The sequence below is a fragment of the Monodelphis domestica genome, chromosome 3 (assembly GCF_027887165.1).
Source record: "Monodelphis domestica isolate mMonDom1 chromosome 3, mMonDom1.pri, whole genome shotgun sequence".
Taxonomy (NCBI): Eukaryota; Metazoa; Chordata; class Mammalia; order Didelphimorphia; family Didelphidae; genus Monodelphis; species Monodelphis domestica.
In genome coordinates, this window is record NC_077229.1 from 443,545,614 (window position 1) to 443,559,786 (window position 14,173).

The 14,173-nt window shown below is 31.0% G+C and overlaps 1 protein-coding gene across 6 annotated transcripts in view; it reads left to right on the plus strand.

Moving 5' to 3' along the window:
• NIPBL (NIPBL cohesin loading factor) overlaps positions 1–14,173 on the plus strand; it is a 268,483-nt gene that overhangs the window by 203,708 nt on the left and 50,602 nt on the right. For all 6 annotated transcript variants that reach the window (XM_056824556.1, XM_007487443.3, XM_007487441.2 and 3 more), the window contains 4 exons: positions 2,594–2,825; positions 3,696–3,847; positions 4,453–4,533; positions 5,349–5,449. In XM_056824556.1, the coding sequence (XP_056680534.1) occupies positions 2,594–2,825; positions 3,696–3,847; positions 4,453–4,533; positions 5,349–5,449 (566 nt within the window). The remainder of the gene's footprint in view (positions 1–2,593; positions 2,826–3,695; positions 3,848–4,452; positions 4,534–5,348; positions 5,450–14,173) is intronic.

Below are 14,173 nucleotides of genomic sequence, written 5' to 3' on the forward strand. Positions count from 1 at the left end.
CATTGCTGTTGACATATTCAATGATGATAATATTCATCCTAAAATGATTATTAAAAGCATTATATAAATACTTTAAATATTGTTTCATATTCAGATATAATTTTACCATTTACATCTCAAAATGACTGCACCAATTATGGTAATTTTGTTTATATGTATATATTTTTATCTGTGTATATTTCTATTTCGTTTATATACATATCTGTTATGATTGCTTATAAAATGGTTACAAGAAATGGGAGTTAATTTTATATGTTTTTGATGTTTGTAAAATGGTAAAATCCCAACAGCTGGGATCTCTGAGTTGGAAGGGACATCCTACCAGAGTATCCTTATAGAATTTTGTTTGTGCAGGAATCAGTTGTAAATGTATTGAACTCTGCTTTAAGGCTCTGTGGTTGCTGCTTTGTAGGATCTAAAAGTATACATTAAATACTTGCCTTCAGAATCTATGATCCCAATTAAATAGATGAAACATGTCTGAGGAAAGTTAAATAACAGTTAAATGCAGTCCGTAATAATAAATGTTCATTGAATGGTCAGCAAGTACATTTTACAAGTATAGGAAGAAAGTGATAATGATCATCATATTATATACTTAGTTTTATTTTTAATTTAAAATTCTCAAATTAAACATTTATTTGAAACTTAGTATCAAACACAAATAGAAACAGCTATGCTTACTTAATCACTATATTTAAGTTGAATACATAAAGCAACTTAACACTTTAGTATTCTGCTTTCCATTCTCATTCTATTTACTTTATGACCATAATTAATGTGTACTCCATTCTTCTGTTTCTATTTTTTTACCCCCTTTGATTTTTTTGGTAAAAAGTATTCCTCACACTTAATTGCTTTATAATATAATTCTAGTTAAAAATAAGTCCCTAAGGTATTTTTTTAATTTTTTTCAGTTTTTCACAGCCACTTAATGTAGCTAAAAAATCTAGAAGTAACCCGAATACCCAATTCATGTTTAAATGTAAAATATTTTTTGACATCTTTGATATCTAAATCCTTAGAATTCTTCCCAGAATTCTTTAGTACTCCCAAGGAATCTTAACATATATCAGTTTTGAAGAAAAGAATCATTAGAACTAAGCAATATATGACAAAAATCTGAAAATATATACAACGTACATATCTTTTGGACCTCCTGCATTTGGGGGTGGGGTATCTATATATCTTCTTTGATGCCATTCTGGTTCTTTGTAATTTTCTAGCATTCATCTTTGGTAATTGTGATTTTGTTTTTATTTACTCAGAGAACAAAGAACTATAACCTAAAATTGCACTAAGACTTTTGAGACACTGTATGAGTGATTTTTTTTCACATTCCATCACTTTTCCTTTTTACCCTACATATATCAATTTTGTTTTTATAGAAATTTTATCTTATAATTTCTAATTGCCTCTATCCCTTGTTTTGTAAAAGATATATCTCTTATGCATGCCTATGAAAGGCATATGATCTCTTATTATTTTGATCTTAAATATTCAGGCCACATACTCATTTTGAATAAATAATATGGTACTAACAAGCTAGTGAAGTGAAAGAAAACACTCTGCTAGACCTCTTTTATGGGACATATAGCCTTCCTGTAACTAAACCAAAAAAAAAGGTAATGCATGGAAAAGTATTTATAGAATAATGACACTGAAGAAGAAGAATATGGAGAAATCTAATTATGCAAAGAGTTACAAAACCAGCAAATGTTTGTCTTACAATTGTCAACTTTATAACATCACCTAACATGCCAAAAGCTCTATATATTGAAAATGTAATAGAGTTATACAGTATACTACATTTCATTTACTAACATTTACATATCAATGAATCGTGATTGAATAATTTAAAATTAAAATCTTGCAAAAGAGACAATAGCAATTCATCTAAGAAATTATTTAACACCAGAGAAGCAGAAAGGATTTAACATTAGGATAACAACCAACATAACCATGTTTTTAAAACTTTCCAAAACCACATGATTGTCTCAAAGCCTTTGACAAAGTACAACTCTCATTTATGCTAAAATATCTACAAAGTATAGGCATTAAAGGAACACTTTAAAAAATTTTTTTAGTATTTACTTAAAAGCAAAAGCAAGCTCTGCTTGCTTTACTCTGGAAACTTTCTAAAAATACAGTAAGGCTTGCCCAACTCTTGATATTGTTTGATATAGTCCTAGAAATGCTAACATGAGCAATTAGATGAGGAAAAGAATTTAGAGGCATAAAATAGGTAAAAATTGAATTAAAACTATCCCCATTTCTTGATGGCACAGTGATTTCCTTAGGAAATCATGGGGAATAGACATATATTCATTGAAACAAAATCTTCAACAAAGTTGCAGGCTACAAAGTAAACCCACAAAAATTCAACATTATTCAGCTCCCCCTGGAGCTCTATTCAGAAACCAAGAGAGAATTTCCCTTAATCTTTTCCAGAGCTAGGCAAACATAGTTCTTCCAAAACTATGTCAACACATGTATTACCCCCACCCTGATAATGTTACAATTTTCATTTATGCTGTATTTTAAAAAGTAAAGGTGTATATTTCTACTGCATTAACAATTTGTTCTTTTATAGAATAATGACACTGAAGAAGAGGAACGTCTGTGGAGAGACCTAATTATGGAGAGAGTTACAAAATCAGCAGATGCTTGTCTTACAGCTATTAACATTATGACATCACCTAACATGCCAAAAGCTGTATATATTGAGGATGTAATAGAAAGAGTTATACAATACACTAAATTTCATTTACAAAATACTCTTTATCCTCAGTATGATCCTGTCTACAGAGTGGATCCTCATGGGGGTTAGTTTGTCATTATTTTTTGATGTATACACTTTTTTATTTATCCTTCACTAAAATTTTCTGTCATTTATTTTTCTAAGTTAAGTGAAAAACAGAATTAGTATATGATTACTTCAGGTGGTACCATAATCTAAAGTAGTACAAAATTAGAAAGGGTATAGAAATACCAACTTGATTTTTATTCCAAGTTGTTTTTACTGTAAATGTGACCCATTATCAATTAGCTATGATAATTCAAGAATAATTTATTTAAATATAAATGTTATATTCACAGAAAAGGTATCATTCCATTGAAATGGAAAAATAGAGCATATACACCTTTTTATTTCTCCATTTAGTCTTTGTCAGAAATGAGGATGGAATTATAATTGTGGGAATAGCAACATTAAGTTCTGAAATCTTTCCCTTTCCCATTTTTCTAAAAATAGACAATGAAATAATCATAGTTATCCATAGGTGGATAGAGGATATTGAACATTGAATAATCTAAATTTGGCCATATATTATTAAATTATTTTGACTTTAAGTAAAATATAATTCCAAATTTACCAAGTCAGTATAATTCAAAATTCAATTACTCTTCTTTCCTCTTCGTCTTTGTTGTAGCATCAAGATTTTAATGACCTCCAAAGTATGTCATAAGTGATCTAATACTATATGAGGATGTTTAATTTTCAAGTTAAATGTCAAGGAATAATTTTTTCTTTCCATATATGAATTTCTTTATGTTAAATGGCATGGGAGGAATCTGATGTGTTATGTTTACCATATATAAGGAAAACATCTTTCTTTAACTCATTAAATTTATATTTAGTTCTTCAAAATGTTTTATTGATAATATTTTTTTCTTAATTAAAAAAATTTCTTTAGGAGGAGTATTGACCTCAAAGGCAAAACGTGCCAAGTGTTCCACTCATAAGCAGAGGGTAATCGTAATGCTTTATAACAAAGTTTGTGATATCGTTAGCAGCTTAGCAGAACTTTTGGAAATACAGCTCCTAACTGATACAACAATTCTTCAGGCAAGTATTTCTGAGATTTTAATTTCTAAATGATAACTTAAAATGTATAATTTTACCTTATTCATTATCAATGTCAAATTAATATTTCAACCTCAAATAGAATATCTTTATTTAAAGGGCTACATTAGAAGTATTTTAATACAATTTTGGCCAAAAACACATTTATTAAATATAGATAAATGTTTTGATAAATGCCCTATTTGTTCTCTGAAAGGTAAGCCACAATTTCCCCCAAACTGTGTCATCTTGAAAATAATAATTGATATGTCCTTAGTTGCCTTACTTGTCTTAGTAGGTTTGAGGATTAAAAAAAAAAAGTAGCTATCATGGCTCACAAAGCTCTCTGCAGAGGAGGCCTGGTTGGCTTGGCCTGCTATGTGGAGGTTTGCAGCTATTCAGTTCTGTTGGGTTTAGGAATGGTTGACTGGGGGTGTATGTATATGTACTACTACTAAGCAAAATAAGTAGCTGATTGGGCAAGTGAGGTGACTGACAAAATAAATATGGAATGGTTCCTAAAGTCTTTCATCAAGTTTTTATGTTTGTTATCTGGACAGTCTGAACATAATAATGAAAGGTGTTTTTTTTCTTTTTCTTTTTTTTAGATATCATCAATGGGAATAACACCATTTTTTGTAGAAAATGTCAGTGAACTCCAGTTATGTGCCATCAAATTAGTAACTGCAGTAAGTACAATTTGAATCAGTTGGCCCAGCTAATATTTTGCAGGTTATAGTTATCTGGTAATTTTTTTAATCTTCATTTTTGTATGCTAATGAATTATCTGCTTTATGAATTTCATAGATAAATCCAAAAAAGCTCTTTGAAACTAAAATTATTCTCAGTCAATATAATTATAATTCAAGATTATTTAAAGGTGAAATAATCATACTCATTCTCATCTTGCTTTTCCATTAGAATACTACTATGTTACTCTGACAGACATAGAACAACCTTTTCCAGCCCCCCCCCCCCAAAAACTATCATTAATGTTTTGTGGCATTATTACTGATAATTACTTTTTCATTACTTCTTTACCCATTAGAACGCAGGTTCCTAAAGGGCAGTTAGAATTGAGGGTTTTTTTTCCCTTTATATCTACACTGCCAAATAGAATGCCTTCACTCAAATTGTTACTTATTAAATTCTTTTTAAATTTTCAACAAAAAAATATTACTTCTGCCTGACCAAATTCTCAGTACATTTCCAAGTCAGAATTTATTATTTGGGAGTTTTAGTGATGATGTAAATGGCCCCAAGTGCTAACACTATGCTATATACCATAAATACAAAAAAAAGTCAGAAACTATTTCTGCCCTTAAGGAGCTTATGTTTTAGTTTCACAGGGTACATGTAAAGACTTAGGTATATATAAGAAACGTGCATGGTAGACAGAACATAGTACTGTTGATAATTAAAATCTGGCATGTTATTTTTGTTTTCATTAAATGTTAATCTCTTGGATTTTGTTTTGTTTTTTAATCTGATGATTGCTAAATAGGTATTCTCAAGGTATGAAAAACATAGGCAGTTGATTTTGGAAGAAATTTTCACTTCACTTGCAAGATTGCCAACCAGCAAGAGGAGTCTAAGGAACTTCAGGTAAAACAAAATTGGTCCATTATAATGGAGGCCTCAGGAAATCATAACAGTATATTATAATTTGCCCTTTGCATTCAAAGAAAGCAAATCTAGGGATTAGGATAATAAAACTATATTCCAGTTTTCCTACAGAAAATAATTATCACTGAAGAGAGTGAGTTGAAAGATCAAACCACTTTTCCTTATGCAACTTCTTCTTTGATCCCTTTCTCTTTGCATCATAGTAATGTAGCAAGCCCATGTCACACAACACATCTCATATGAGTGTACAGCACAGCCTCATTTTTTTTTTAATGTACCTGTTCTAGAAGTTGCTTGAATCTAAATTCAAGAAGACAAAAATAAGAATTAGGTAGAAAGTATATATAGAAAATCATTTTAAGTATATAAAGATATACTTTTTGGCAGTTAATGCTTTTCTGAAGTGGACTGGGATATGCTGTAGGAGATAGATAAATCCTTCTAACTAAAGATCTTCAATTAATGCTCTTTAGTCATTTGAGGATGTTACAAAAAGTGGATTTTTTTTTTAGTTTAAATTAGATGGCCTCTAGATAAAGTCTCTTCCATCTTCCATCTCAGGTTCTGTATCAGTACTTCCTTGCTATTATTTAGGCTATTCTGAATAATCTGAGGATCAGAAAAACCTTTCCTATACCTCACATCTTAACTTTATTTGAAAGACTTGAACATTATAATCCCATTTAATGGAAGTTGCACAATTAGTGGTGTTTTGGGAATTCACTTTTGAGAAAGCAGAAAACTTAAAGTAGAAAATGGGATTTTCTTTTAAAACAATAATAATAGTTAGCTATTTTCTCATTTTACCCTCACAGCAATCCTTAGAGTCATATGCTTTATTATCCCCATTTTACAGTTGAAGAAACTGAGGCAAAGAGAGGTTAAGTAAAGTGCCATTGATTACACAGATTTGAACTCACACTTATCTCATTCTCATTCACTATCCAGTGTGCTACATTAGCTGTATCATAAGAAGCTTTAGCAGATCTTCACCTTTGTCTCAAAAACAAAACACAAACACCCTTAGTATATAAAGCCCTCACAATTTGGCTTCAGTTCATTTTTCTAAGCCATTCTGTACTTAAGCCAAATAACCTATTTGCTGCTTATTTATATCATTTTTTAAAATTAAATTTTATTTTCAGTTCTGTATTCTTTCCCTCCTACCTCTACCTCCCTTGTCTAATGAAAAATCAAATAAAACTTCTTATAACTGTATATAATCTAGCAAAAGAAACTCCTACATTATGCATGTCCAAAAAAAAGTGCTTCAGTTTATATTCTGAGGCTGTTGCTGAGGTGTATAACATTTTAGCATGAGTTCTCTGCTACTGTGGTTGTTTCCATTGGATTGATCAAAGTTCTTTCAAAACTTTAAATGTTTTTTGTTTTTACAGGATTGTTATATAAACTGTTCTCATGGTTTTTCTCACTTCACCTCAAATGAGTTAATACAAGTCTCAGATTTTTCTAAAACAATTTCTTTTATGATTTCTTATTACATGGTAGCATTCTGTCACATATGCTATAACTTGTTCAGCCATTCCCCAGTTATTGAGCAACTCTTCGGTTTCTAGTTCTTTGAAAGTAAAAAAAAAACAGCAGCTATACTTTTGATAGATAAGAATTTTTCTTCTCATTCTGATCTCTCTGCAGTATAAACCTAATGGAAATATTATTTGGTCAAAGAAAATGGACAGTTTAATACTTTTTGGGTATAGTTCCAAATTGCTTCCCAGAACATCTGAATCAGTGATAGCTCCACTAAAAGTGGATCATTGTACTTGCAGTTTACCCACATCCTCTCCAGTATTATCATTTTGCTATTTACTGTTTGAGAACATTTTTCATGTGACTTGGGTAACTTAGATTATTTCCTCTGGAAAAAAAAAATTGGAGAATGGCTGTTTTTCTTGTAAATTTAATTTCTTTCCTTATATATCTTAGAAATGAGGTATTTATCAGAAACCTCATGAGAAGTTTCTTTTGCCCCATTTCCTACTTTTCTAAGTTAGATGGATTGATTTTATTTGTGCAAAAAAAAAATTTTTTTTTAAGTACCCAAAATTATCCATTCAGCTTCCTCTTTGTTGTAAACTCTTCCCATAGCCATAGACCTGACAGGTAAGTTCTTCCATGCTCTTTTTTTTTTTTATTAACCCTTACCTTCCGTCTTGGAGTCAATACTGTGTATTGGCTCCAAAGAGTGGTAAGGGCTAGGCAATGGGGTTTAAGTGACTTGCCCAGGGTCACACAGCTGGGAAGTGTCTGAGGCCAGATTTGAACCTAGGACCTCCCTTTCTCTAGGTCTGGCTCTCCTTCCATGCTCTTTTAAAAGAAGTTTATGGTGTTACATTGTACATCAAAATAATTTCCCATTTTGAACTTATCTTGGTTTGTGGTGTAAAATATTGGTCTAAATATGGTTTCTACTGAATTGCTTTCTAGTTTTCCTAATAATATTTATCAAATAATGGGGTTTTCCCCCAATAGCTGGGAATCTGGGTTTATTAAACACTATGTTGCTGTGTTGGGTTTTTTTAAATGTGTTATAAGTGTTCTATTCCAGTGAGCAATATCTATTTCTTACCCAATTCCAAATTGTTTTAGTGATTATAACTTTGTATTGTAGTTTGAGGTTTGGTATTAACAAGCCCACTTTCCCCCCACATTTTAATATTAATTCCCTTCATTTTCTTGACCTTTTTCTTCCTCAATGACTTTTTTTCCTTAGCTCTAGAAAGTTCAGGTAATTTGATTGATATGGTACAGGATGAGTAAATTAATCTAGGTAGTATTGTAATTTGTATCATAGGTAGGCATAGCCAACCCATGAACAACTATTTCTCCAGTTATTTAGATCTGGCATCATTTGCTTGATGAGGATGTCATAATTGTATTCATATACTGACTATGTGAGTCTTGGTAGGTTAGCTTCCAAATTGTTTATGCTATATCTATTTTAAATAGAATCTTTATTTCAATTTATTCCTGTTCAAATTCATTGATAATATATAGAAACAAATGCTGGTGATTTTTGTAGTTATTTTATATTCTGCAACTATGATCATATTGTTAATTATTTTAATTTGTTTTCACTGTATTCTAGTGTTCTATAAGGAAAACATCTACAAAAATGTAACAATTTTGTTTCTTTATTCAATATGTTTACTTCTTTCGTTTCTCTTTTTTGTGGCACTTAGTCTTATTAGAAATTCTAGCATTATGTCAAATAGTAATGATGGCAAGGGACACTTTTTACTCCTAATCTAATTAGAAAGACTTCTTTCCAGCTATTCTCCATTGCAGATAATGTTTGGTCTTGGTTTTTTAAATATACATTTATCATTTTTTAGAAAACTTCCATTTATTCTGTTTTCTAGTGTTTTTAACAAGATTGGATATTGTCAAAAGCTTTTTTCTCCCTCTACTGACATTGTTATTAATGTGGTGAGTTATGTTAATAGTTTTCCTAATATTAAACTAGCCCTGCTGCCTTCTTGTTACTCCAAACTGGTTATAATGTATGATTGTGATGTGTTGCTATGGTCTTCTTGCTAATATTTTATTTAAAATTTTTACTTTAATATTCACTAAGGATATTAGTAGATAGTTTTCTCCAATTGATTCTCTCTTTCTGGATTAGTCATTAGCCATATTTATGTCAAAGAAGGAATTTGAAAAGAATCCTTTTACTGTTTTTTCCAACAAGTTTATGAAATACTGCCATTAATTTGTTCTTTAATTGACTTGTGAATTCATCTGTTACCAGAGTTTCCTTTGGAAGTTTATGTCTTGTCCAATTTCATTTTCTAAGATAGTTGTTTAAATATTCTTATTTCCCGTTTTGTAACCTGTGCCATTTATAGATGTGAACATTCATCCACTTTATTTAAATTATAGATCCTGATAATTACTTTCATTTCTAACTTGGTTATAAAGTTATCTTTTATTTTTAATACTGATAATTTTTTTAAAATGAAGTTATTTTAATGGCATCTCTTACTGCCTTTTTCTTTCAAAAACTAACTTCTGGTTTTCTTTATTAATTCAATGATTTTTTTACTTTCAAGTTTTTTAATTTCTCCTTTGATTTTTAGAATTTCAATTTTGAAGGATTTTAATTTATTGGTTTTCTATTTTTTTTTAATTGCACGGACATTTATTAGATATAGTCTTTAATATTGATGAAAGCATTTAGAGGAATAAATTTTCTTTGTAAGAACTGCTCTAGTATATCTCCAAAATTTTGTCATTCTTGTCATTATATTTAACAAAACTGATTGTTTCTGAGATATATACTTTGATCCACCCATTCCTATGGATTAAATTAGTTTCCAATTAATTTTAAATCTTTGTTTCAAAAATCCTTTATTTTATATATAATTGTTGTTGAATTCTGGTCAGTAAAAAAAATGTATTTAATATTTCTGCTTTTCTGAATTTGTCTTTAAGGATTTTTTGTACATGGCTAGTTTTCTTGAAGGTACCATCTCCCACTAAAAAAATAGTTATGTTCCCTTCTATTTTTATTCAGTATTCCCCAGAAGTTCATCATATCTAACTTTTCTTAAATCCTCTGCCATTCTGACTGTATTTCTCATTATAATTTATTCAAATTTTCCATTGAAAATGGAATTCCTCTGCCCTTTGATATATCTTTAATATTGATAAAATTCATTGTCTAGGCTACATTTTAGCACAATATCTTTCCCTGTTTATCTCCTCAAATTAGTGAACAGTCTTTTCTGTTACTTTGTCTGAGATCATGACTGCTAGCCCAGTATTTTTTTTTTACTTCAGATGAAGTATAATAGGTTTTGTTCCATCTCTTTATTTTAACTATATATCTTTCAGTTGAAAGTATATTTCTTAACAACATATTGTTACATTCTGGTTTCTAATCCACTCTCCTCTAATTCCACTCTCCTTTTCCATTCTATGGGTCAGTTTATCCCATTTACATTTGTGATAATAACTACTATCTGCTTTCTTCTATCCTGTTATTTTCTTAATTTTCTCTTTTCTCCTTGTCCTCCTTTTACGAGATTGTTTTGCTTTTGATTAAACTCTCTTACTCTTATTTTTTCACATTTTGCCTTAAGCACTTCCCAGCTCTTTTTTTCTGTGAAATGTATTTTTGTAACCCTGTGTGTATGAGCATGTGTGTAGTCTTCCCTCTTTTGACCAGTTCAGATGAGAGTGAGATCCCTCCTCAATGTTAGATAGAATTCTATCTGTGTACCTCATTTGTTAGATAATTTCCCGTTTTTCTTTTACCCTTTTTGCCCCCAAGTGTGTTCCTTTTCCCCACCTTTTCTTTTCATCTTTTAAGATCCTAAAATTATAAATTGACAGAATGAATTATAATAATAAAATTTAACATTAAATTATCATGTAATCATTCCAGGTCCTCTATAAAATTGGATTCCATCTGTAACAGATAATGATGATGATAATGGTCATAATTGTAGTGGTGATAGACATCTTCCCATATAAGAATAAATATTGGTTTTTAGACTATTAGGATTATATAGCTCATGTTTACTTTGTACTACTCTTGACTTTTTTGGACTTATGTCAGATTTTCAGTCTTTTCATTAGTAATGCTTCAAAGTTCTCAATTTCATTAAAGGGCCTTTTTTTTCTCCAATAAGATGATGCTCAGTTATGCTTCGCAGTTATTCTTGGTTGTAAACCTATATCTTTCACTTTCTTGAATATCATATTCCAAGCTTTTTGTTCCTTTTTAGTACTGCCTCATGAATCTTGCATGATCCTGCCTATTTTATGGTATTCAACATGTTTTATCTCTTGTTATTTGTCAAATTTTTTCTTTTACTTAAGAGCTATAGATTTCAACTGGAAGTTTTTATTTTGGTGTTTCTTTCCAGATAAGATTGGTATGATCTTTAAATTTTTACTTTACCCTCTTGCTAAATGAAATACGGGAAGTTTAATATTTCTTAAAATATGACATTTAGGCTTCATTTTTTTGGTCATGACTTTCCAGCATAATGATTCTTAAATCATCTTCCTTCATGGTCTAGGTCACTGTTTTTTTGCTGTAACATACCTTACATTTTCCCTTTTTTCAATTTTTGACTTCATTTTATTCATTCTTTGTGTCTCATGGAGTCATTATCTTCTGTTCAGTCAATTCTGATTTTTAGAGAGTTATTTTTCATTGGTAAAGTTTCTTTTGTTGTGGCTATTGTTTTAATTTCTTGTTCCAAGCTTTTGATTCTCTATTCATATCTTTAATGGCTCTCATTTGGTTTTTCAAATAATATTTTAATTCCTTCTTTAAAACTCTTTTAATTCTTCTAGGAATTCTCTTTAGATTTGTGTCCAGGTTGAATTTTTTTTTGAGGTTCTACTTGTAGATATTTTCAAGTTATGCATTCTCTTTTAGGTTTATGTCTTGGATTTTTGCCATCATATCTCTTTTTGATCATATTCCTTTTTTGTTGTTGTTCATACTTCTGGGATGAATGTCTAACCTGATAATCTGTCTTCTTGCTTCCCTTGTCTGCTTTTAGTAAATAATCGATAAAATTTGCTAAATGCCTACTCTGTGCCAGGTCCTATGTTTTGTGCTGGGGTTGGTTACAAACAAAGGGTATAAAACATAGTCTCTTAAGTCGCTCTCAGTCTAATCAGGGACACATAAAAACAAACTGAAAAGGACTATGGGGCGGATTATCTGGAACTCCATATCACAAGGAAGTCCTACAGCCAGGATAGAAAATTATCTGACAGGGTAAAAATATTAGAATTTATTTCATCATGTAGGACAATGAGTTTTTGTACCTCATTTGTTCAATAATGATCTGACCTTATCTGGATAATGAAGTCCAGAAACATAACTATGTTAGAAATGATGAGAATTCTCAAAATGCTATTCTTAAATGATAGAAGATTAGAATGGAATTGTCATAACATTTCAATCCTCCCAAAATCATGTGATCATGAGCAAAACATGCTCACTGCTCTCCTAGTTTGAGTTCTTAAAGTTTCTGACCCAGGTTTGGATTCTTTTGGTTTATCTGTCATTGAGAATTTCCCTTAAGGGCTTCTGGACTCAGCCTGCTGGGAAATTCTTGCAGATACAAAGCAGTTGAACTACATATTCACCATTGGTCTATAACTCCTACCTGCCCTGCCTATTCATCACTACAGACTTCCACACTGGACAACAAAATAGAAATAAGTCCCTACCCTGCTTCTAGGATCAAAACTACATTGCTGATGTATGCTTATAGAACTCATCTTTGCTTGTTATTTGACTAGGATCCTACCAACACTGCTCCTATTGAACTATTCCTCTCTTTCCTGAATCTATGACCCAGAATTGGTAATAAGAAAAAGAAGTGCCAAATAATACCTATTGCTCTACTTCATGTATCTCCTGTGATCTCTTTCTGCCCACATTCTGGGTGCTAGAATGCTTCTTGCCATGCACATTTCTGGCTTCCTTCCCAGGAATCTATAGCCTTAAGCCTCCTTGAATCAACTTGACCCGGAACTATGGTTTTTTTAAACTATACCTTCTGTCTTAGAATCAGTACTGTATATCAGTTTCAAGACAGAAGAGTGGTAGGGCTAGAGAATTAGGGTCATGTATTTAGGAATTAATCTGTGTTCAGATTTGAACCCAGTACATCCTGTCTCAAGGCCTGGCTCTCAATCCATTGAGCCACCTAGCTAACTCCTCTATGTTTTTATCTTGGCTTTTCCAATCAGAATTCCTTCTGGTTTTTCTCTAGATGTTTGTGGAAAAGGTTTGATGGGCAAGCTATGCTGTGTTTCTTCCTCTTACCTCTACTGCCTTGGTTCTGCCCTTCACCATTCCTTGTTTGTGACATTTTGTCTCCTTCCTCTATGCCTTTCCTCAAGCTTTCTGTCCACCTATGCTCTTCAACCATACCTCTGCCTCTTGAAACACTTAATTTCAGCTTAAGTATTAATCCTTCAGGGTGCCTTGCCTAATCCCTCTTTTGTTTCTGCCTTTTTCTCCCAAATCCCTTCATAATACACACACATATGTATATGTATTTGCTTTATCCATGATGATAAGAATGTAAGCTCCATGAGAGTAGGGATTCTTTCACCTTTATTTTTGTATCTATCCCCTGCTACCATCTGGTATATTGTAATTACTTAGTAAGCTTATTGACTGACTAAATACCAAAGTGTAAAATGTAGCATCATATATAAATGTGTGTGAATAAACAGCCATATAGAAATTATTATTGATCCCACCTTTAGATTATGAAATCAGGTCACGGAAACTTCATTTACTTAATGACTACCTTGCTAATTTTTATGAAGTACACTGAAAACAAGAATAATATCTCATGATTGTATTTTAACGTGTCATTCTATAGTGTATTTACCTTTATTTTAAATCCTTTTTAAAAGTTTCTTTTGTCCTTTTGAATTTTTTTAACATGCAACTAACATATAAAACACTTTAGAAACTTGTTTTACATGTATGTACACATTATTTTAGGTATAGTCAATCAGATTTTTTTTATATATTACCGAAACAAAAGTCTTCTAAATCCAAAAATATGGTAGGCAAAGATGATTACAAAAATTATTCTTCCATTACTAAGGGACTTTTATGTTTTCCCCTTTGTCTTTCTGGACCATGTATAATTAATAGGAATTTCCATGAGGTTTTGTGTCTTACTTGAT